The sequence below is a fragment of the Corythoichthys intestinalis genome, chromosome 10 (genome assembly GCF_030265065.1).
Source record: "Corythoichthys intestinalis isolate RoL2023-P3 chromosome 10, ASM3026506v1, whole genome shotgun sequence".
Taxonomy (NCBI): Eukaryota; Metazoa; Chordata; class Actinopteri; order Syngnathiformes; family Syngnathidae; genus Corythoichthys; species Corythoichthys intestinalis.
The window spans coordinates 58895594-58921646 of record NC_080404.1 but is presented as its reverse complement, the minus strand read 5'-3'; the positions used below and the strand labels follow the sequence as shown (position 1 = coordinate 58921646).

General features: G+C 41.9%; 1 protein-coding gene across 3 annotated transcripts in view; it reads left to right on the top strand.

Annotated features, from left to right (window-relative positions):
- The window catches only part of LOC130923319 (homeobox protein Meis1), a 166035-nt gene that overhangs the window by 126063 nt on the left and 13919 nt on the right, over positions 1-26053 (top strand). For 2 of the 3 annotated variants that reach the window (XM_057848949.1, XM_057848948.1), the window contains exons 10-12: positions 19316-19374; positions 25574-25663; positions 25931-26037. In XM_057848949.1, the coding sequence (XP_057704932.1) occupies positions 19316-19374; positions 25574-25663; positions 25931-25989 (208 nt within the window). In that variant the 3' untranslated portion in view covers positions 25990-26037. The remainder of the gene's footprint in view (positions 1-19315; positions 19375-25573; positions 25664-25930; positions 26038-26053) is intronic. The other variant, XM_057848950.1, reaches the window with a different exon arrangement.

The window sequence follows — 26053 nt, the reverse complement described above, 5'->3', positions numbered from 1 at the left end:
GGCAAGCGTGACTTCTGGCTTATCCGGATTTGACATCGGCTCCCGGGGAATCCCTCGCTTATAGCCTGATGCTATCATGCCACCAGTAACAATGACATTAGCAAACCGTGAAAAGGACAAGTTTGTCAAGACCGACGCGAGGACGACCGGTCCAGCGAGTCCGGTCAATGGGTTCAGTCTTTCGTGTACTTGTGTGCATGCGTGCCTTGGAAAGACTAGACTACTTTCAGACCAGGTCATGAAGTCGGACGTACCAAGCAGAGATAAAAAAGATGAGCGTTCTAATGTTCTTTGTGCTTGAGCGCAAATGGAAATTTTTGCAAATGTGTGTGACACAATGATACGGAGACGAGAAAAGCCTGCGTGCGCAAATGATTTCAAGTGTGGTTCCACACTCCGATAAAAAGACAAAAACTCACACTGGAATATTTGTTAGTGTGCGTGCTTGCCTGCGTGTGCATGGATAATCCGAAATGACAACTGTCCACATAATTAGGGGTTGGGTGTCAAGGGTGGTGCCACACAAACGGAGAAATACCAGAAAAAACAGTAGCGTTGTGTCACATTAAAATAGAAAGACAAGAAAATGCTGTGTGTGTTTTCTGCGTGTGTGTCCAAAATGATGACTTTAAAAAGGAAAAATGATAAGATTAAATGTCACGCAAGTATACTAAGACACACAACAGATGTGGGTAGCAACGCGTTACATTTACTTGAGTAACTTGAGTAACAGAGATAGACCGCAGGAAACCTGAGATATGATCGTTTCAATTTCGCGGTAGGAAATGTTTTCTACACCCAAGGGCATTCATGCTCTTTGGACGGGTGATGTTTCTTTTCTGTAGATTTTTGTAGTTGGAGACAGATGTGTATTTGGGGGGGGGGGGGGGGGGGGGGGCTAATACGGTCATGTAATAGTGTACATTACAGTATAAGAATAACAGTTTATCTAGATGACGTTGTGCAGAGAAAAAAATTATACCATTATTAAATTAAAAGAAAAGACAAATACTGATATCATAAGCCAATACTCATTACTTCAGTATTCTTTTCACCGAATAGTTTTTTACTTGTGCTAGTGTAATTTTATTTTGGATGACTGCTTTTACTTCAGTAATATATTTTGAAGTAACGGAACTCTTATTTAAAAAAAAAAAAAAAAAGATTTTTTGGCTACTCTCCACTGCTGGCCAAAATTATTGCCACCCCTGCATTTCTGTCAAATAATTCTCAATTTCTCCCAGAAAATGATTGCAATTACAAATGGTTTGGTAGTAATGTCTTCATTGATTTTGCTTTTAAAAAATGTATGATTTACATTTTTGATTAAAAAAAAAAACAACAAAACATTTTAATCGTGATCATTTTACACAAAACGCAAAAAAATTGGCAGGACAAAATCATTGGCACCTTTTGAAAAATCATGTGATGCTTCTCTAATTTGTGCAATTAACAGCACCTGTTACTTACCTGTAGCTCATAACAGGTGGTGGCAATCACTAAATCACACGTGCAGCCAGTTAAAATGGATTAAAGTTGACTCAACCAGTGTCCTTATGCGTACCACATTGAGCATGGAAAAAAGAAAAAAGACCAAACAACTGTCTGAGGACTTGAGAAGCAAAATTGTAAGGAAGCATGGGCGATCACAAGGCGACAAGTCTATTTCCAAAGACCTGAATGTTCCTGCGTGTACCGTACGCAGTGTCATCAATAAGTGTCAAGCCCACGGCACTGTGGCTAACCTTTCTAGATGTGGATGGAAAAGAAAAATTGATGAGAGATTTCCACGAAAGATTGTGCGGATGGTGGATGAAGAACCTCGACTAACATCCAAACAAGTTCAAGCTTTCCCGCAGTCCGAGGGTGCAGCAGTGTCAACACGTACAATCCGTCGGCGTCTGAATGAAAAGGGACTCTACCCAGGAAGACCCCACTTCTGACCCAGAGACATAAAAATAGCCAGGCTGGAGTTTGCCAAAACTTCTCTGAGAAAGCCAAATACATTTTGGAAGAATGTTCTCTTGTCAGATGAGACAAAAGTGGAGCTTTTTGGGAAAAGGTATCAACATAGAGTTTAGAGGGAAAAAAACAAGGCCTTCAAAGAAAAGAACACGGTCCAACATGGCGGAGGTTTTCTGAGGTTTTGGGGTTGCTTTGCTGCCTCGGGCACTGAACTGCTTGACCGTGTGCATGGCAAGTCTGAAGACTACCAACACATTTTGCAGCATAATGTAGGGCCCGGTGTGAGAAAGCTGGGTGTCCCTCAGAGGTCATGGGTCTTCCAGCAGGGCAATGACCCAAAACACACTTCAGAAAGCACTAAAAAATGCTTTGAAAGAAAGCACTGGAGACGAAAGTTGCTAGACCTGAATCCCATAGAACACCTGTGGAGAGATGTGAAAATGGCACCCTTCAAATTTCAGAGACCTGGAGCAGTTGGCCAAAGATGAATGGTTCCAGCAAAGCATTGGAAGAAACTCATTGATGGATACCGAAAGCGGTTTTTCGCAGTTATTTCATCTAAAGGTTGTGCTACCAAGTATTAGGCTGAGGGTGCCAACACTTTTGTCCGGCCCATTTTTGGAGTTTTGTGTAAAATGATAATGATTTTTTTTTTTTTTCATTGCAAGCAGAATAAATGAAGCTCTTACTACCAACGCATTTGTAATTGCAATCATTTTCTGGGAGAAATTCAGCATTATCTGACAGAATTGCAGGGGTGCCAGTACTTTTGGCCAGTAGTGTACCTACCCACGTCTGATACAAACGCACGCACTCTAGTTTAATATTCTGGCACATGTAGCAATGCTAAACAACTTTTGCCATCTCTATCCTAAAACCTTGACTCATTTTATTACTCTTCATCTACACTATGTAGTGTGTCTTATGAATTCTTCTCCTCACTGCTCATAAATCACCACCATTTTCATTGCCTGCCAGCCGCCGGCTCCTGGCCTGGCCGTGAAGTGAAGAATATCAATTCATAGACGCGTATTAATACCAATACTGTCATTTTTCTTACACGATTAACAACTGCTCTGTGAGTAATGTTTCCGCATTCATCTTTAGAGTTATGAGCAATTTCGCTGCTGCAGATCATCACGCTTGTTGTCGGCGACGTCGGTGTGTTACCTGTAAACCTCTCGCGGACACGCGCATAAAGGTGCACACATTTAACAAGCAGACTTGTCGCGTGGTGAGGTGGGGGTCACCTGGCTTGGCTCATGCCAGGCTGTTATTAGTCAGGAGGCCTCACTAGCTGTGTTTAGACATGTGAGCGGCATCACACACACACACACACACACACACTAACACACTGTTGGATCTAGCTCCTGCTAACAGGAGGTGGAGGATTACGTGCATGCGGCGCAGAGAAACAGAAGAAAAGTGTGAAATTTAAAAGGGGCTTTAAAGTGAGAGCTGCTGTGGGGGTCACCTAATCCCTCGCCCCCACAGGCACACACACACAGACAGGCCTGTTGCACCTCCATGCAAGAATCCGGTGTCCAAAACAAGTGCAGTGAAACTCACGCTAAACTGTTTTTTTCTATACGGAGAGACAAGTTGGGCAACTGCACACACTCACGCTTAAAAGGTAAAGAAAATTCTTTAAGTGCCTGCGACAGCATAAAAAATTTAAAAAAAACTTAAATAGCATTATTATGTGAATTAGAATCATATTTTGAGACGATTCGACTATATACAACAATTTGGCAAAGCACAGATGATGAGAAATGAGTCTTTTGATCTGCCGTTTAGCCACGCCTGTCATTATAGCGCTCTAGCGTCCCCAGCTGAAGGATGACGTCGGCTGGGTGACGATTTCAGCTGATTTAGAATTCAGCCCATTGAGAGGGAAGATTACGACACAGGAACATATGACAGAGAGCAGCAAAATGTCATCATTGCTCCCATCTCTCGATTCCAATATTTTAACAGGATATTCTTTTCATTTACATTTTTTCTAAATAAATGTTATGAATTTATGATCATGAAAAACAACAGTCTTGTGCTAAACGGAGTAATGAAAATGCATTTATTCGGTACGACAGTGAAAAATGACTGGATAATGGTTAAAACTATATACTTCTGGCACCTCCCGAACGGTATTTTATGCCGCCGGAGTAAGTCCGGCTTTTGTCATTTCCCTGTCCCGGCTACGGAGACAGAGGAAAGAGTGTAAACAAAGCAGGAGGCATGACGGCTAGCCGACATGCTAACCTGAACCGAGCTGCGTTTTGCTGCTGGGAGAAACTACCCCGGATCATGTCACACCGCGGCTGGGTTGATTGTCCTCACCGACAACTTGCGGCGAGCAAGTTCCAGCTTGTCGTTCCCCTGCTGCGGGCAGCAGTGCTCGTTGAAGGGGAAGCAGCTGGAGAATGACCGCCGAGCGGCTGTTCCAATCTTTTTTGCCTTTCGAAAACGAAAAAAAAAAAAAAGCACAATATTACCCCGATTCATGTCACACACGGCGGCGAGGGCGACAGCCTTCACCGATCGGCGGCGAACAAGCTCGTCGTTCCCCTGCTGAGGGCAGGAATGCTCGTTTAGGGGCAGCTAGAGATCGGCAGACGTCGGAGGACCGCGTGGCTGCCCGAGCCCAACCCGAGGATAGTGGTCTATTGCCGGGCACACGAAGAGGGCAGAGGGGACTGGAAGTCTGGACGATATGGCGAACCGCAGATGAGAGCGGGCGGGGGCTTCACGAGCATATTCCGATGACGGCGTTCTCTCGGCGGGCACGCGAAGAGGACCGAGGGGGGTGCGCGACAAGCCGCCGGTCGTCGGCCGAGTGCCCTTCTCGGTGGACATTCGGCCACAAAATGCAAGCCACCTCCTTATTAAATTGTGTGCCGTGATCCCAGTATTTGACAAAATACAAAACACGATGTTTACTCACTTCATTGTAAGTCCGATGGTCCCACAGTTGTCGGACTTGTTTTGGCCAATATCCGTGGGGAATGGGAAGCCCAAAAAGGCTCACACGCCTCTTCCTGGTGCAGCAACAAAAACCTGCAGCGCATTTAGCTGGCGTGATGCGAAAAATAAACAAATTAATCCGTAAAATCAGCTGAATCCGCAGTCCATCTGCATGCTATAAAGCAATGCTGTATTGTGAGATGCTGACCCGGGTGACATCACATTTGCCCGAGACTGAAGCCGGAAGTCAGTCATTTTCATGGCGCGGGATTCAAAAAATTGAATAAATAAAGCGATCGCTTCCACACACATCCAAGCGGTCCATTTCATTCAGGAGTATAAAATACTGCGTGAAATATGAAATAAACATGCTTCTTTTTGTGTATGAAATCATTCATTTGAGGGCCAGGCTGCTGCCATCGTGAAACGGTGATATCACTTACACCATGATGTGAATGAACTCATCTAAGGTAAATTAATCAGTGGTTGTTAAAATGTCAAAATAATTCAAAGGTACTTAGTCTTGACTAGAATATCGGAGGCGATTTATTGCCTATTTAGCTGTCATTATAGTATTCAAATCAATAAACTGAGACCCAGGATTTTTGAGCGGACCAGAGTTGGTTTGTTTGGTCAGAACTAGACTTCGTATGGGCGTTCTCATTTACAAAAGAAAGTGGACTAGATGCGAAAAAGAACTCTGGTCTGTTTTAAACGGACCAAAAAGTGTTTTTTTTTTCTTTTTTTTTTTTTTTTCTTTTTTTTTATGTATGCTGAATGGATTTTTCAAGTAATATGACCAGTGAAAATGAGCATTTTCTATGCTCATTTTTTGAGTTTCGAGTTAGTAATTTTCCACACTGAATGGAGGCCTACAGAGATCAAACCCATTCAAGAACACTCCCAAACACAAAGTACAACTGTGAAAAATTTGGTCAAAATCCACCCAGCTGTTTGGCGTCCATAAAACACAGAGACAAACTCGCCTTTATAGAGATTATGATATCAAGCCAAAATGAATCCCCTATTAATATTCTGGAAAATTGTACTTTTTTTTTTTTTTTTTTCAATCCAGCGTCTTGTTCTGAGTACTCAAAGCTACAACGTATCATCACAGCACATTGATTTTTTTTACATGAAACTGTAAAGTTTGAAAGCCAACTGCGATATTGCAATCGCAAATGTCCAAAAGATGGCACTGTCGTCTCCACATTCAGGGATTTTCTATGCTAAATTTTGGAGTTTCGAATTCATTTTTAACACTAAATGGAGGCAATAGATACATACTCTGGCCAAAAGTATTGGCACCCCTGCAATTCTGTCAGATCATGCTCAATTTTTCCCAGAAAATGACTGCAATTACAAATGCTTTGGTAGTAATATTTTCATTTATTTTGCTTGCAATGAAAAAACACAAAAGAAAATGGGGGGGGGGAATGAAATCATTTTACACAAAACTAAAAGTATTGGCAATCTCAGCCTAATACTTAGTAGCACAACCTTTAGACAAAATAACTGCTAACAACAACTTCCGGTATCCATCAGTGAGTTTCTTACAATGCTCTGCTGGAATTTGAGACCATTCTTCTTTGGCAAGCTGCTCCAGGTCTCTGAGATTTGAAGGGTGCCATTTTCAGATCTCTCCACAGGTGTTCTATGGGATTCAGGTCTGCTGGCCACATTAGAAGTCTCCAGTGCTTTTTCTCAAAGCATTTTCTAGTGCTTGTGGGTCATTGTCCTGCTGGAGGACCCATGACCTCTGAGGGAGACCCAGCTTTCTCACATTGGGCCCTACATTAATTTGTTGGTAGTCTTCAGACTCAATATTACCATGCACACGCTCAGGCAATCCGCTGCCAGAGGTAGTAAAGCAACCCCAAAACCTCAGGGAACCTCCACCATGTTCTACTGTGGGGACCGTGTTCTTTGAAGGCCTCGTTTTGTTTTGTTTTTTCCCCCTGTAAACTCTGTGTTGATGCCTTTTCCCAAAAAGCTGTACTTTTGTCTCATCTGGTTTTTGGCTTTCTCAGGTAAGTTTTGGCAAACTCCAGTCTGGCTTTTTTGTGTCTTCCTGGCTATCCTACCATTGAGTCCCTTTTCATTCAGACGCCGAGAGATAGTACGGGTTGACGCCGTTGTACCCTCGGGCTGCTGGACAGCATGAACTTATTTGGATGTTCGTCGAGGTTCTTTATCCACCATCCGCACAATCTTTTGTTGAAATCTCTCGTCAATTTTTCCTTTCCGTCCACATCTAGGGAGGTTAGCTACAGTGCCGTGGGCTTTTACACTTATTGATGGCACAGGAACATTCAGGTCTTTGGAGATGGACTTGTAGCCTTGAGATTGCCCATGCTTCCTCACAATTTTGCTTCTCAAGTCCTCAGATGGTTCTTTGGTCTTTTCTCCATGCTCAATGTGGTACACACAAGGACAGAGGTTGAATCAACTTGAATCCATTTTAACTAGCTGCAAGTGTGATTTAGTTATTGCCACCACCTGTTATGTGCCACTGATAAGGAACAGGTGCTGTTAATTGCACAAATTAGAGAGGCATCACATGATTTTTCAAAGGGTACCAACAATTTTGTCCAGCCCATTTTTGGAGTTTTGTGTAAAATGATGATGATTTAATTTTTTTCCCCATTGTCTTTTCATTGCAAGCAAAAGAAATGAAGATGTTACTACCAAAGCATTTTTAATTGCAATCATTTTCTGGGAGAAATTCAGCTTGATTTGATTAATAAATCAAATTATAAATTTTGAAATGTATTACTTTTTCCCTCGGAAGTACAATGTGTTTAAAAAAAAAAAAAAAAGGAGTTGTATAGAATATACAACTTTATACAACAGTAATATACAGTACATGAATTTTAATGCTTTTGTTCTTGACATTTGCTAACACGCTTGGAATGACGAGGAACAAAAAACGTCCAGGCAGGTCCTTTGAAATATTCCGTAAAACAAACAGGAAGCCGAACGGATGAGCGTTCCGCCCCGAAAATGTCAGCACGTCGTCACATGACACGCATGCGAGCACGCAAACATGCGGCTTGATTGCATTTAGGCATGTGCCCAACGCCGGTCGTCACGGTTACACCAAAAACAATCTCACAACATGATGTCATTCTCATACTGTACACACACGCACCATCAACATGTTAGTCGCGTCTAGCCATTTTGTCCAACGCGCACACACACACAAACACTTTTAGGAGACAAAAACGGTGGTGGCAAACAAGTGAAAAGCAGGTGTAGCCTCAGGTGATGTTTTGTGATATAACACCCAAAATCTGAGGGAGTAGAGGGGTTGTTGGAGGGGCGCTGGAGGGCAAACACTTCAATGTTTAACAGCACAGAAAGCATGTCGACACAAGTTGGAGAACGCGCAAAAAAGTCGTTTTTTGTTTTCCGTGCGTGTGTGCGCATCCACACTAAGTGGCCATTAAAGATGGATAAATTTAATAGGAGTGAATCATTTAAATGTGCAAATCATTTGTCAAATTTGCACAAAAGAAATAATAGCTCTTTATTTTATGGCCTTCATGTGTTTGTGTGATCATCACAGCCCTCTAAATATAATGATAGTTATCCAAAAAGCAGTTTTGCGATACCGTCGCTATCATTGACAAAATGAACACGATATTGGGTCAAAAACTCCAATTACCAGGGTATATGTAAAGAACTACTATGCTATCAGATTTTTTTGAAATAAAATTCTTGACTATGCTACATGACAGACTTTAACAAAACTGTTGGTATTCTTGGCTCAATTCTGCCATACTATTTATATTGTTGACACAGTATGTTGATGTCGTTGCGACTCTTGCAAAAAAGAACTACAACTCCATCCATGTCTTGATCAAAATATCTACTACTGTACTTTTATATCTGATTTGTTCATTAATCTAATCGGTGCCATTGACAGCCAACCCCCCCAGTTGGACATTTATCGCCGCCAATTTTACTGATAGATTGCAAACCCAGATTTTGAAGTTTGTTCCCATTTAAGTGTGACAGTTATGCTTTTTTCCTACTGTTTATCTAGGGGAAAAAAGCATATCTGTCATCTACAAGTGCTATTCTGCTAATAAATCTGTTTTTATTTTTTCCCCACTAAATTGAACCATTTTCCAGTTGGTTTGTGTGTGTAATGTGTAGGTGTGTGTGTGTGTGTATGTTGAGCAGGAAGCACATGTAGGCGAGGCGTTAATTGCGGTTTGAGGAGCAAACAATGCATGTCACCCGCGCGCTGACAAGCCGATGATAAGTCAGATGCCGTATCCCCGCCTCTACTCTTAAATCACCTTGATTGGCAGCTGGCGGAAGCCGGCGAGCGGATCATTCCAGCTCTCCTGGATTTCAGTATGCACGGTGCGCCTCTGTTGGCGTGCGCCCAAATAGGCCAGAGAAGTTCCGCTCAATGCGTGCGTCTACGGCGAATTGAAATGTGCGCGCTTGCCGCCTAACCTTTTGTATCTTCAATCTGCATCTTTCCACCAGCTCGTTATTAAATTACCTCCCGATCGGTCACGGCAACCGGGCAGCTGATGAAAAAGACAATTTCTTGCTTTTAATTGGCCATTTCACGTGCGCCGCACGTACACCTGCGTGTGCGTGTGTGAGGAACCGAGTGCAGACTATACTGTATGCGTGTTGGAACGAGAGCGGGATATTAGCTCGGCAATCACAATCGGTTTTGGACACCAGACGTGCAAGATTGTTTGGATTCAAAAGCCATTTTCCCCTTCAATTTCAAATCTCCAAAGGTGTGTAGTAATGCGTTACATTTACTTGAGTACTTTTGAGAAAAATGTACTTCTTTTACCACGCCACACTTTTTACTTTTACTTGAGTAGATTTGTGAAAATGTTGAACCAAACCATCTAATTTGATCGCCGCATGCCCTCCCAGTCCAAACGAATTGCCCCCAATGGTGGTTGAAGGGAATAGTATCGTTTCTCGGATTCACTGTTAGACTGTTTGTATTACTCTAACACAGCCAATATGAAATAAATAGCACTTACACCATAGTTTAAGGAAAACAGGCAGAATATAGGGCATAAGAGATACGTGACGCTTTCTTATCAAGGAAGCCCAACGTGCGCGTCACGCAACTGACTGAGCAAGCAAGATTGACGCTGACAAGCCCACATTTGCACCACCAACTCTGGCAATCAGTTTTCCCGGCCAGTCCAGAACAAACGGCGGGAAGTCCTGTCCCAACGCAAGGAATGTCGGAAAATGCCCGATATCCAACTGATAACACGGCTGATAAGACTCCAAGAGCCCTTTTGATGCTGAGGTGAAAAAAATCCACAACCCTCGTTGCCCTGCCAACAGTAACTCCCGGATCCTCCCGTCCAATCCACAAACAGACAATAATCCTAAGCAATGCCCAAGCACACCCTTCTTCTGCCCACAGCCCTCCCCGCGAGAGCCTTCAAAAAGAGTGAATGTTTAACAAATCCTTGTAATTTTTCTCAGGAACCTTTTGTTGACTTGTGAAATAGTGACCCTGAATCCTCACGTGGGTCCCTCTGTGCTTTATTATTTCTTTCGACTTAGAATAAATTGTCAACGTGTGTTTCGAAGCCTTTTTCCAGCTTTCAAAATGGAGTCAGTACAAAGGGTTAAGACTAAGGTGACCACGTGGAGTTTGGCCTTTTGGCCAGGTAGGAGGTCTTTTGCCGGCCCGGGTCGTTACAGCTGCGCCAGTTTTAACCGTTAAAGTGTACAAAGATTGAAACGCAGCTACATTGATGAGTGAAAGTCAAGTAGCCTAGTGGAAAAGGGAGGGAGGTGAGATGACTTCAATAAATGAGCGCTGTGATGTTACCTTTAAAGTGCCTGTGACACCAAAAAGCATGTTTATTTCATTTTACACGCAATGTTTTATGCTTTTGAATGAAACGGACCGCTTGGATGTGTGTGGAAGCGATCGATATATTTATTCAAATTTTTTGAATCCCTCCTGCGCCATGAAAATGAGTGACTTGCGGCCAGCGTCTGGATCGAGGAAGGAGGAGAATGTGACGTCAGCGGTAGAGATCATCTTCTCAATGCAGCCATCACTATAGCATGCAGAAGGACTGAGGATTCTACTACGGATCAGCTGATTTTGTGGATTAATTCCTTTATTTTTTGCGTCATGCCAGCCCAATGTGCTGCAGGCTTTTGTTGCTACACCAGGGAGAGTGGTGTGAGGGTTTTTAGATTCTTGTTTAAAGTGATGGGCAGAATAAGTCCGACATCCGTGGAACCATTGGAAGGACAAGTAAGTGAGTAAGCTTCGTGTTTTATATTATGTCAGATACTGGGATCATGGCAAACGTTTTAATAAGGAGGTGTCAAACCACAGAGAAGGCCTCACGGCCGACGACCTGTCGCGCACCATGGTCGCCGGCTGATAAAGGCGTGCCCGCCGAGAAAGCGGCCCCCCGCTTTGACGTCGGCCGGTTTGTCCACTGAGAATAGGCTATTTTCAGCGTTCATTCCCGGCTACGTGCACTGCCGGCCCGCCGTGGCCGCAGCAGAACGACGAGCCGTAACTCGCTCGCCGCCGGGGGCCAACCGATATGGCCCGCTCGGTCCTCTTTGCGTGCCCGCCGAGAATGCGCTTTCCTCGGCTTGCCCACGAGCAGCCCCCCTGCTCTGACGACGGCCAGTTTGTCCACCAATAATGGTCTATTTTCGTCGTTCATTCCGGGCGACGAGCACTGCGCGCCCGCCGTGGCCGCAGCAGAACGACGAGCCGTAACTCGCTTGCCGCCAGGGACCGCCCGATCGGTGAAGACAATCAATCCCGCTGCCGTGTGTGACATGAGTTGAGGTAGTTTTGTGTCATTTATCATTTTCGAAAGGCAAAAAAGATTGGAACAGCTGCTCGGTTTGGGTTAGCACGTCAGCTAGCTGTCATGCCCCCTGTTTTGTTTACGCTCTTTCCTCCGTCTACAAAGCCGGGGCAGGGAAATGACAAAACCCGGACTAACTCCGGTGGCATAAAATACTATTTGGGAGGTGCCAGATGTCAACAGTTTTGACCATTATGCAGTCATTTTTCCCTGTCGTACTGAATAAATGCATTTTCATATTTCATTTAGCACAAGACTGTTATTTGTCATGACCATACCATTTATTTGGAAAAAGAATATCCTGTTAAAATATTGGAGTAGAGAGATTGGAACAATGATGGCTGCTCCCTGTCGCATTTTCCTTGTTCTGAATCTTCCCCCTCAATGGGCTGAATTCTAAATCGGCTGAAATCGTGACCCTGCCGACGTCATCCTCCAGGCTGGGGACGCTAGAGCGCTATAATAACAGATCAAAAGCCTTGAAACATAGCTTCGAGACAAAAAAAACAAACTTGGTTTAACTCCAAGTTGTGCACACTTTGAAGGCCGTGAAGCGTTGATGTCTCTCTGTATTCGGGAGGTGCATCAACAAAGACCGCATGCCATCCTCAGTTGTGGCGCAACACATGGACGGCATGTGTGTGTGTGTCTATATGCGTGTGTCCGCACCCCTGCCGGGACTCCAAACTCCAGGCGCTCGGCTCCCGCGGCGAGGCGCTGGGGCTACGTTTTTATTTGGGGTCACCCCATACGCGTGTCCCTCTTTTGGACCAAAATAGCACGGCAGAAAAGGGGAGCCTTGGGAGAGGCCGTTAACACTAGGCATGTACGGTGGCCGGGGGGGTCGCGCGAAGGTGAAGAGGAGCTGGCCGATTACTCGTCTTCTCGGTGTTTCTCGCCTTGTTAACGCTCACGGCGAGAGGGTCTGCTTTCCTTATTTCCCCCGCCCCTCTTCTTTCCTTTCTGCCTCTCGGTGCCCCGGCTGCTATGATGAGAGGCATTTTCTCTTTTGTTCCAGGCCCCATGGTGCATCTGGCCTCAGATACGAGTACGTCAGGGGCCGGAAGCTGGCGGGAGAAGCGAGGGAGGGGAACGATGGCGGGTGGGGAGGGGTCGGTCGTCCGGTATGAGTCGGAACTGGACCGCCACTTTCCACCACGGATGGGAGGCGTGATAAAAACGAGGAATCAAATACATGCCGGGGCGTGATGGTGCACTCTAAAATGAAGGTGTTTTTTTTCACTATGGACTGTTGCATGTACACGCGGTGGGAAAGTAAGTCTTGTGACGTTGTTGGTATCATGAGTGATTGATTATGTTTGAATGCTATCAAAGTATGCTGATATTTTCTGTAACTTGTGGTACGTTCAGATAGAGTGGAGTCCGGCAGATGGGGAAATATTGTGCTCATAGGCAATGTTCCCTCTAATTTTGCATGTGTCTGAGCAGACACACAAGCTCCCTGAGCACACCACGGTGAGCAACATCACATGTGTACACATGTGGCCACACACACCAGTATCACGCCTGTTCAAAACCTCGGGTCATAGCAAGTTACATGGCTTATTAAAAGAACAAAATTACAGCAGCAATTTCCATTACTTTACTTTTAACATACCGTCATTTTCGCACTGTAAGCTGCCACCCACCAAATTTGGCACGAAAATGGCATTTGTTCGTTAGTATGTCGCACTGGACTATAAGCCGCAGCTTTCCTCACTGTATTGTGAGGTATTTACATAAAAGATATTAACCGTTAACAATTTATTAGACAGCGGCATCATACGACTGTCATAAGACCAAATGAACCACCAAGAAGCTTTGAACAAATTGCCTGCAAAGCTTTATTCTTTCAAGAAGCTTCATTTGGCCACCATTACTCCCTTGGGGGTGACAGTCAACCTCTTCTGCCAACTGTTGTCAACAGGTTTGTTGTCCATCATGCCTCCTCGCATGCATTGCAGCGCTACAAATGTAAATAACAATCAAAATTCATTTTCTGTGCTAATTATTTCTTCAGTTACTGTTCCAGTTGTTTCATTAATTGCTTGTTATGGTATGTGGTAACACTTTATTTGACAGTGGCCTCATAAGACTGTCATTAGACAATCATAACTAAGACATGACATTGCTATGAGCATTAATGAATGTTTATAACAGATGTCATTTAGTGTCATCCGGTAAATGATCTCACTTTTGAATGGATGTAAAAGATCCGCGCTGGATAAAATTTACCGGATGACACTTAATGACATCTGTCATAAGCATTCACTAATGCCCATGATAGTGTCATGTCATAATTAAGACGATTTTATGAGTCTTATGAAGCCGCTGTCAAATAAAGTGTTACCTGTTCATTCAAATAAATCAACAAATAAACCGCACAGGACTATAAAATACAGGATTAAAAATGAGGGGGAAAAGTAGCGGCTTATAGTCCCAAAATTACAGTCATTGATTTGGCCCGCTTAAAATGAAAAGACCTAAATATATTTCCAGTCCTGCTTTGGCCTGGGTAAGGTCCAGTTGTGGCATGGGTGAGTTAATAAATAAAACATAATGAACAAGCACAATGGGAGTACAGTACATCAAACTCCCACATTAAAACTATTCAGACAATAAGGACACTCAAGATTCCTATTTTCCATATCGAAGCAGCTGCAAAACACTGCAAAAACACCTCCTTAAAACTAGTTAAATTCCCTTGTTCTCAGTGTAAATAGATAATAATAAATAACAGATAGTAATTAATACTGTAGCGCCGGCAACGTTTGGGAGCAGAATGTTGTTTCATCAGCACGGGAGTCATGCTTGCTTTTCTCCACCAAAAGGAGCATCGCGTTGCCTTATCGAAAGCACCAATGAGAGCGTCGCGGTGACACGTCACTGAGGTGCTGACAGACAGTAGTCCTATTGACGCTACAATACGTTTCTGTAGAATTTTATTTTGTGCGCTGCATAGATTTTCTTGCGCGCCGAGTATGTGCAAGCAGTGCGCAATTGTGCGCGCGTGCAGCTTAGAAGGTACTTTGCTCATAGGTGATAAATATCATGTTGTATCACTGATAAAATGTCCAAATATCTCTGTCCTGCTGTCAAATTGTCATGCCGCTGTTTGGGTTTCAAGGTATCGTGGCAATTATCAAAGGCAAACTATTACAACACTAACGGCATCATTTATTTTATTTGTCAGAATTATTGCTATTGAGAGCAAAGTATTATACTTTCTGAATTGTTTTGTCAGGTGGTGAAGATAGCAATATTAGGAATGTCGCCGATCCGATCACGTGATGTGGAATTGGGCCGTTTGCGCCTTTTTTCGGAGGATCGGAATCGGGTGAAAAGGATCAGGTTTTTATTTGATTTATTAAGTGCTAAAAAGTAACAAACTAATCCAGGAATACAATGGCACTGCCAATAGAAACAAACATGTATACAGTGGTATGAAAAAGTATCTGAACCTTTCTCACATTTCTGCATAAAATCACCATCAAATGTGAGCTGATCAATGTCAAAATCGCACAGATGAAAATCCAGTGTCTGCTTTAACCAAAACCACCCAAACATTTATAAGTTTTTATATTTTAATGAGGATAGCATGCAAACAATGACAGAAGGGGGAAAAAATAAGTAAGTGAACCCTCTGCCTAAGGAGACTTAAAAAGCAATTGAAACCAATTATGTGAAATGCCCCAATGAACTCAATGGCTAGTATTGGATGCCACTGTCGTCCAATCCGTTTGAAGTGGGAGGGATGGCAGCAAATGAACGAACGTTCACAGAAGGATGAAAATGGCTTGTTTTTCTGTTTGTTGTTTTGTAGAATAACCTAGACTGGTTCCCTGACCCATGTATTGATAATTGTTGTATCGCCATATTGTGAGATCCTTATGTCGTGTGGTGATATACTCAGAGGGTCCCACCCCTATATCATTGAGCCTCTGTAACCCACCCCTACACTCCAATATCGTTGGCCAAAAAAGTCATTTTAGTTGTTCAGTCAATAGCATGTGTATTGTATGTATTTGTGTTAGTGCAACATCCCTGGTTGTAGCTGAAATGAAAACTATTCCACATTCTAAAAATAGGTCCGTTTCTTCCAGTGTAAGAGTTGTCTTAGTAGCTGCAAGGAAAGCGGGGCCGAATAGATGCTGTTTTCAAGATGCTCTCTAGAATAAGATAGTATTTTAATGCAGATTTGTATGTACAGTAGTAATAGTAATCTGTCTAAAATGACTAAGTAATCTTATCTAGCTTTGTCTATGGCCGTTGCAACCCCCAAAAAACAAACCCTTAGCTTTCGAAGAAGTGCGCTTCGCCCAAAACTCTGGTCTTGCATCAGCGTGCTTGGGGATGTGTTGCAGAAGAGAATATAAAAAGACTCTTTTTTTTTTTTTTTTAAGTGATATACTGTAAACACAGAGAGCGAGAGAGAGGGTTGTGTGTGTGTGTGGGTCAACAGTTAGCAAGCGCTGGCCCGCGGTTGACCTTCTGTAAAGAGGAGAGGAGTTAGAGGAATGCTCCTCAACGCTCCCATATCACCCCCAGTGAAACCGGCCCCCGCCAGGGAGGGGAAGGCGGGTGTTGGTGATAAAACTCCAGACGTTCCCTCATTTGATGGTGCGCTGCCATGTCAGTGCATTCTGGCATTCCTCAAACCCCCAAAACAGACACAGAATCCCCCTCATTTTCTTTTGCTTAAATGAGAAATTGTGTCTATCAGAGGTGAATCCACAAAAAAAGTCTCAAGACGCAAAGATGGTCTGCCATTTTGGTTTGAAGCAGATATTTTTCATCATTTCTCGACGACATACTTTTTGTCCTGGAAAGATGCTTACTGTTTCAAAAGACACAGCAAGCCTGTCATTTTAGTTGTAGCGGCCATTTTAAGGTTATTCTGTCCATTTCAATGGGTCTTATGAAGACAACTTGCCTTTATATTGGAGTGACAACGAGAACCAAAAGTGGTATTTGCCATGTGGTAAAATGGATTTTTCCATGTGACATTTTTTTTTTTTTTTTTTTGCCATGTGGTATTTTTATGGCAAAAAATGCCAAATGGCAAAATAAACTTTTCCACATGGCAAAATCCATTTTGCCACTTGGAAAAAAAAAATTACACCTGGCAAAATCAATTATGCCACATGGCAAAAAACACTTTTCGTTTTTGGCCCTGGTGTAATATTGTTCCAATGATTACCAAATTTGATTGATGGCTTTTTTTGCCATGTGGCAGAATTGATTTTGCCATGTGTATTTTTTTTTTCCAAGTGGCAAAATGGATTTTGCCATGTGGCTTTTTTTTTTTTTTTTGCCATGTGGCATTTTATGGCAAACAAATGGCAAAAAATGCCACATGGCAAAATCCATTTTGCCACATAGCAAAATCATTTTTGCCACATTGCAAAAAAAAAAAAAAAAAAAAAAAAAAACATGGCAAAATCAATTTTGCCACATAGCAATAAATAGATAAATAAATGCCACATGACAAAAACCGCTTTTCGTTCTCGGCCCTGCTGTAATATTGTTCCAATAGTTACCAAATTTGATTAATGAATACTAGACAAATGGGCGCCACTCACTTGCCCTAATGTTTTGTTTTTTCGTCATTCTGCGTGGGCGGAACGCGGCAGCCAAGTTTGATGACTCGCTTTAAAACATAAAACTGTAATAACTCAATAATTCAAAGTTTTTTTTTTTCCTTATTTGGACGACTGACGTGCAATCCTTCGCTATATATCAGTTGTTGTTTTTTTTTTGTTAATCTGCCAGCGCTGTGTATCCAAACTAGACACGTCCCTTCAGTAATGAGGGGTCAAACGCATCCCTTTTGTTTTGCTCCTCTCCTTCTCCCGCGGCTCTCGGGGGCCCGGCCCTTTAAATGCTGGGCTTTCTCGGGGACTTTTGTTTCCTTTACTTTTGGCTAATGCACCTCTTTTAAGACGTGAAACACAAGAGTCCGGCGGGGGCGACAGCAGGAACACATAAATCAAGTCCCCAAATCCCCGAGAGGCCTCGCTTTCCTCGGGGTCATCGCACTGGTCAAAGGGTGGATTCACCAGGGGTTAGGTCACAGCGGGTCAGTGTGCGTGCGTGCGTGCGTGCATTGCGTTTGCTAGAAAGGAGCTGACAAAGAACAAGCAAGCAGCACAATCCAATGAATGCTTTTACTATTTTTTGGGGAAATTTTCAATTTAACTTAACATGGTTAATGATTAGCTCCCTATGAAAGTAATTTTTTAATGAAACTGTACTGTGCTGTTCAATTTAGTTCACAAAAATGATTTATGTTCATTCACTTTTCAACTTAGGCATATTAAAAGAAAAAAAAAAGTGGGTATTATCTTGTTTTTCTTTTAATCATTGATGGTAGCTTTGCTTCTAATGCAAAAGCAACCATGTATTATATTCCTTTTTCTTCTCTTTTTTTTTTTAACCCCAGTCAAAACTGTTGATTTTTTTTGCCATGTGGCATTTTTTTGGTATATGGCAAAATGGATTTTCTGTATGTCACTTTTGTTTTTTTTGTGTATGTGGCATTTTTGGGGGTAAATGGTAGTTTTGCAGGCCTGCATGTCCATGCCATTGACGGCTTTTTTTTTTGGGGGGGGGGGCATTTTTGGGGGTGTATGGCAGTTTTGCAGGCCATGCATGTCTATGCCATTGACAGCTATGCACGGCCAAATTTTGTATTCATTTTAAATGGCAGAAAAACATGTGTGGCTGTGATTTTTGGCCATGCACTTAACATCACAGCGCAATGACATTCAACGGACACCCATACTCTGTAAAGTGTCAATGCCACATACTCCCCCATAAAAAAGCCACAAACCAAAATCCATTTTTCCACATACCAAAAAAATGCCATATGTCAAAATCCATTTTGCCACATGGCAAAGAAAAAAAAACACATGGCAGAATCAAAAAAATATGCCACAAGGCAAAAAAAAAATGGCACATGGCAAAATCCATTTTACCACATGGCAAATAGCAGGTTCTCGCTGTCTCTCTGTTTTTTTTTATATGAAATATTTACCCATGCTTTTAGAATATTTATTTAATTTAAAGGTTAAGGATGCTTTTCTGGAGTCATTTTTGACCTCAAATGAATCAAGGCAAAGAAATTGATAACAATTGCAAATGTATATTTTTGTAATATTATTTCTTGATATTTACACATGACTTTGTCGGCTGTTAGTAATGGCATGCCTTAAAGTGAGTGGCCCAAACTTGCCCTTTGAGGGACCCCGGCTCAACCCCACTTGACTATCAGTACATTGGTCTGATTCCCCCTTTCCTAAACGTGTCTTTGTTCTTTTTCTATTCTTTATGAGTTACAGCACCACATGTTCCTTTGGAATGAGCTTTGAGACTTTTTGGGGGGGGGGGGCTTCTGGGGTTAAAAGTCAAGTTGGTGTTCCCCGTTTTTGAATGATTATTCTTACTCAAAGAGCAACGCGTGCTTCTTTTTATCTTGTCTTACAAGCCTTTCAAGGTCGTCTCTTTTAATCTTCTTTTTCCTCTGCCTCCTCCAGGTTCATCAACGCTAGGAGGAGAATAGTGCAGCCCATGATCGACCAGTCCAACCGTGCAGGCGAGTCTTTGAATGTATCTGACACAGTTTTGTTGTTTGTCTTTTTGGCTCCAGACCGCCTGCCACACTCCCCCTGCCATTTGGGCTGGAGTGCTTATTCCCCCCCCACCCTCCTTTACGCAGCTTAGTTTGGGCTGCTGTAAACTTTATTACCTGTAATAGGGGTGAGAGGTCAGGGCGGCATTAGGGGCCGCAGTAAAGTTCAAAGGCATCCAGAGGGGCCGAGATCTCGCTTCTGCTCGGGTTGACCCGTAGACGGCCTCAGTGGGAGCTAAGTGGATTTCTATCAGGGCGTCACAATGGAAGCCGGCGCGGCGCTCTCGGATTTCACTTGTTTGTCCGTGCCGAGACTCCAATTCGTGACACGCACCAGACATCAAATCCATCTGGACATGGAGGCCCGGCAGCGATCGTTCGCTGACAGTCCAAATAGATACGATGCCTACTGGCAGTGTCAAAAAAGTGTCCGAGTCCACAATAGCCATGTTTACATGCAGCCAATATTTGGGTTAAGGTAGGGTGACCATATTTTGATTCCCGAAAAAGAGGACACACGGCCCGGCCTCGAGATACTTGAATTTCTTTCAAAGATGCCTATATCACTTTAATGTCTTTAAAGTGTGCCTCCTCCATCTGCATAGAAAAAATCAGTTTAATGAAAAAAAAATATATATATACAGTATATATCGCCATATAGTACCGTATTGGGCGGAATATAAGACGGCCCTGATTATAACACGACCCCCTCTTTTTCAAGACTCAAGTTTGAAGAGACTTTTTGAACACCAAACTAATTTTTATGCAGAAAATAATTACAGTACATCTGATACAAATGATTATAACAATATATTTGAGAGAAAAAGCATGTTATTTTGCCTCATTCAAATCTTAATATCCGAACATTTAAATCTGTAAACTGGTTTTTGAAATGTAAATAAACCAATCTATTGTGATAAAACAACAAAATTGCAATAACTGCATCAACCATGAAAGTGAAGTCTAACTGTAACTGTAGTCTTGAAACATCTGAATAAGGAAAAACATTGCAATAAAATAATGCAAACTGTTTTAACTTGAGAGTAGCTGAGATCTATCATGACAGAACATCGCTTCAATGATATCTGGCACCATCTAGCGTCGTGAATGGGTATAATGTCTAGACCGCGAATATACGACGACCCCCTCTTTTTCAGTCTTATTTCAGTGCAAAAAACACTCTTATATTCGGGCCAATACGGTATATATTTTTTATACTATATGGAAATATTTTTTTTACTCAACAGGCTTTATTTCTTACTAAAAATCCTCAAACAATAAAAACGCAACAACAATAAAATAATAATGATTAAAAAATATATATATATGATGCAGACGCATTAAAAATATATATATATGATGCAGACCCATGGAAATGCAGTCCAGTCAATATACACACACACACGATAGGCTATGTGCCAACTAAACATTTTTACAAATTACTATCACGACAATTGTTGTTGCAAAATTGTTATTCCCACTCAATTTTTGTTCTCATTCAGTGTTCTAGATTGTCATTTTATTTGTTATTGTTTGCGTGCAAACTATTCAACCAGCATGTTTCCAAACTCAGCAGTTCAAAACTACATTTCCCAACGTACTAAAAAAATGCCATAAGAAAATACTTATATGTAGGTATATCAAATGAAGACGGTTTAAATACGCCACGTGACTAATGTGCTCAACTGCTTCGAAGCTAACACAAAAAAAACCACAATGTTTAAAAGTATGAGAGGGTAATACATGCAAAAAGTATTTTTGAGGCAATGAAAAGGTACTGAAAAACTAAATAAAAACAAAAATGATGAGTACTCGCCGCTTCTAACTGATGTGCGAATGCTAGGACGTTTTGCAGCGTAGTAAGGAATTGCCGAACACCGGGAGTCGACGCAAAATCAAACTTTGCTATAAAAGTTTACAATCACCGGCAGCGCGATGATGCGACACCAAACTGGATTTTACAGATCATGTCAGTACAAAGCTCCGACAGAAAGCAACAGTTGCCGTTATGTACGTATTTATTAGAGGCGTGTGAAATTTCATTCTGCACGAATGCATTCTTGAAATCTGTTGTTGGGTGAAATCTGTTGTTGGGAAGAAAAAAAAACGGAAACTTTTGCATATTGGCAGACATGAGCAAGTGGCAACCTTCAGCAAATAAACAGTGTGCCATTTTAGTAACCATGGTGAATTCCGGATGGAATTGACAGTATCCCATCTCAGATGAGGAATCTCAATAGCAGAGCAGCAAGAATTCATTCATAAAGGATGACGCCATTTCAGGAACATCATTTGAAAAAAAAAAAAAAAATTAAAAAATTCCATAGTTTGTTAAATGGTGTACATTTTTTAAAGTTTTAATTACTAGGAATATTTTTTTTCTTCCATCATTCTTGGCTTTAATGGATTGTTAAAAAGTTCTCATTTTTGGGTGTTACCTTTTTTTTCCTTTTTTTTTTTTTAAATGTGTTTTTTTTCCTTGTACAACCGATTTACGACTAAAACCCCGTAACACAAACGGAACCCCCAAAAATCCTCCTGCTGTGTTCCATTTGAAATGTGGGGTGACGTGGCTCAGTGGTAGAGTAATTGTCCCCCAAACCAGAGGTTGTGAGTTCGATTCTCCGCCCTGATGAACACGTCTAAGTCTCATTGAGCAAGACACTGAACCCCACGTTGCTCCTGGTGCTGCGTCACCAGTAGGTGGATGGTGAGATAGTGTAAAGCGCTTTGAGCGCCTTGAAAGGTGGAAAAGCGCTATATAAGTGTAACACCATTTACCAAATAACAAAAAGAACATTAGTACACAATAGAGCTGAAACGGATACTCGAGTAACTCGAGTTTAAAAACTGATCCGAGTAATTTTATTCAGCTCAAGGAATCGTTTAATTTTGCCAGCTCTAAGCATCACGTTTTGCCCGGACTACTTTTAATGCGGGACAACGCGCTGACGTCACGTGCGTAGAGGAAGAAACAATTTTTTAAAAAAAACCTTACTGCAGCCGACAGCCGCTACAAGCTACGCCAACGTTGCTAAAAACTACGCCTGCATGATGCTAGTGTGGTAGCAGGTAGTGTCCGATGCGTCTCATAGATATCGCATGCATTTAGAACTAGATGCGAAATGAGACTCGACCGCGTCTGGCCAGCGTTAGTCGACTTCTCGGCGCTAATAAATATAACTTTACTGTCACTCGCTCACGTAACGTTAGCCCTTCAGAGGGCTAGGTTTCTATTGATTATGACCACTGTCGATGCGCGGCTGACGTGTCTTACATACAGGCTTTATTTAATCTGTAAAAACTAGGGCTGTCAAACGATTAAAATTTTTAATCGAGTTAATTACAGCTTAAAAATTAATTAATCGTAAATAATCGCAATTAATCGCAATTCAAACCATCTATAAAATATGCCATATTTTTCTGTAAATTATTGTTGGAATGGAAAGATAAGACAAGATGGATATATACATTCAACATACGGTACATAAGGACTGTATTTGTTTATTATAACAATAAATCAACAAGATGGCATTAACATTATTAACATTCTGTTAAAATGATCCATGGATAAAATGTTATATTAAAACGCCTCTTAATGTTTTCGTTTTAATAAAATTTGTAAAATTTTCAATCAAAAAATAAACTAGTAGCCCTATTCTGTCCTCAATGTGTGTGAGTACACAAATTGACAGATAGCGAACATAAGTTCCAAAAAGAAATCAGACGGTGTGGCAAAGTTGCATGGGCTTTACTGAAGTCATCTCTTTTTGACAGGAGCACGTTTCTTGTATTTTTGTAAAACTGAAAATAACAAGGCAATGTGTCAATAACTTGCATAAATCACAAAATAACATAAAATGTACACACACGTGTCCATTTGAGCAGTAGCACTAGCCAATTAGCTCACAAGCATCTAACAATGTAACTGCATTTCACCATATATGTGAACAAATTCAAATATACATCATCAATAATTATCTAATGCTCATGAATATAAACAAAGGAGGAATATAACTCACAAGCGATGCATGTATTAGACACAAACAGTGTGATGGGGCTATGAGAACTGCCACTGAATACTGGATGCGGACGTTAGCTGGTCTGAATAGCACTGTCTATTCGTGTGAGTTCACGTCGACATATAATCACGTCAGAAAAGCGCGCCGAAACCCAAATAATCCGCTGCACTGAATCGCCAGCAGAGGGCGACATTACGCCACATAACATATGCAAGTCACACCCAAGCGCCAGCAGAGGGCGGGAAAACTCCATAAAACACAATTAACAAGTTGGCCTTTCACTGTACTGACATTTAAATCTGTCTGAGCGGGCATAGTGCGTTAATTGCGTCAAATATTTTAACGTGATTAATTTAAAAAATTAATTAACGCCCGTTAACGCGATAATTTTGACAGCCCTAGTAAAAACACAACGCTGTAGAGTGATGACGGTGTCAAATTAAAACATAATAAAGCTAACTTTCAGTTTTAGCTCAGTAGTCATTGCTGAATAAAACACCAAGTAGCACTGGTCCCTAATGTGCTCCAATACAGCAGGTATCATACATTTATTTTGAACACTGCAAAAACTCCAAATTCTATCAGTACTTACAGTTTAGACTAACTTAAAACTTCACTAGACCTTAAAAATAGCTTGACACAAATGGAAATTCAATTGAAACACGTGGGAAAAACACGTAGCTTTCAAGTGATGTGTGTTATCAAGCGTAATTACATTTTTAGGAAAGAAATATGTTTTGTTTTTTTATAAGATCTAGAAGTTTTTTGAGTGAAAGCAATGAATTTTTTTTTCTAGTCACATCTGAGATGCAATTGTTGGCTGTTTTCAACAATGTACATCGAAAATAAAGACATTGATTGACTGAAAATGGTTCAATATTGGATTAAATGTCCTTTTTTCTCATGTATATTTATAATTGCTCTTTACCTAAAAAAAATATTTTATCCGATTACTCCATTAATCGATAGAATTACTCGATTACTAAAATATTCGATAGCTGCAGCCCTAGTACACAATGCATTAATAAAAGGCAGAAAGAAAGAACGCCTGTCGGAACCTGGGAATAGAAAATTCAAAACTAACACCGGCGATTGGCTGGCAACCAGTTCTGGGTGTACCATGCCTCCTGGCTAAGTTAGCTTGGAACAACCAACAACTAAAGACCAAAGCCTAAAACACATGAACAAAACAACAGTTTAAGGGAAAAGTACACTCATAGACTTCATAATGATATTGATGGGGCGCAGGGCCGATTCATAGGGGGCCTGCGTTGTTGGCCCGGCCGTCAAAGCTGACCGAGCGGAATCACAGACGAAGAGTTTTTTTCGCTGAAAATTCTTGTGAATAACTGCTTAAATCCCTGAATTTTTTATAGCTATGGATGTAAAACAGTCTCGATTCTTGGTTAAAAGCAACAAAAAATGTGCAGTTGGCATTTATTTTACGTAACTATATCGAAGAATGATGCTAGTCTGTTAGACAATGTGGCGGCAGCATTAAAACAAAGAGCTTCTTATGTTGAAAATTCTTGTGAAAAAATGAAAAATATAATTACCTTGAATCCTCAGCTCGAACAAATCACTCCTGAGACAAAATCTTCCCTGTTAGTGTGCGGTACAGCTTTCGTACTTTTTCAACCTAAATCCAGCATTGGATCGCTGCGTGTGTCGCTGCGACCGACTGTGAATAACTGAAGCGGAATGTGGGATGGCCCCCTACTTGTAGGTGGAATCTGACCCGTCAATATCACTATGAAGTCTACGCAACACTTCTTAAGTCACCCCGAACTTCTTTCCTTCATTTCCTTGGAGATCTATTTATCCTACAGTGACTGCTCATGTGTGCATCCCTCCTGCAGACTGGAACAAATTGAGACTGGCTGCTCACTCTCACTGTCCACAAAAGTCATTTAATGAAATACTACGGATGTATATATATTTTTTTGTAATGGATTGAGTGTGTAAACTTTACATTAAAGCCCACCAGGGGCTTAGTGGTGTAAAAAGTCCGTTAGAAGACAACGGGCACTGGCGCCGCTGCTCGTGCGTGCGGCGTTCGACAGATGATCCCGCTTCGGCCACTGAACCTTAATTAAACACGCTAATTGACCACTGTTTCTCCCTCCTCCACACACACACAGTAAGTCAAGGAGCTCCCTATAATCCAGATGGTCAGCCGATGGGGGGCTTCGTCATGGACGGCCAACAGCACATGGGAATCAGACCACCTGGTGAGGCCCGTCTTTTTCTCGCCGTGCTCACCGTTCACCTGTCGTCGTGCTTCGGACATAAAAACGGACGGGGGATTCGTCTCCCGAGACGATGCTCGAGGCGTCAAGCGTATTGTCATAGTACAGCGAAATTTCTGAAAGAGATGGCGTAACATGACGTTGTAAAGTCGGAAATCATAAGATGAGACACCATATAATGGTATAGCGACATTATTTTTGTGGTTTCCCCGTGATGTCGCTTTGACATGTGAATGTTGTGCTCTTCAGGACCAATGGGCGGAATGGGAATGAACATGGGCATGGAAGGTCAGTGGCATTATATGTAGCCCCGCCTCCCCCCCCCGGGGCCGACCAATCGCAACACCAAGGCGAACGTAAGTGTACAAGCTT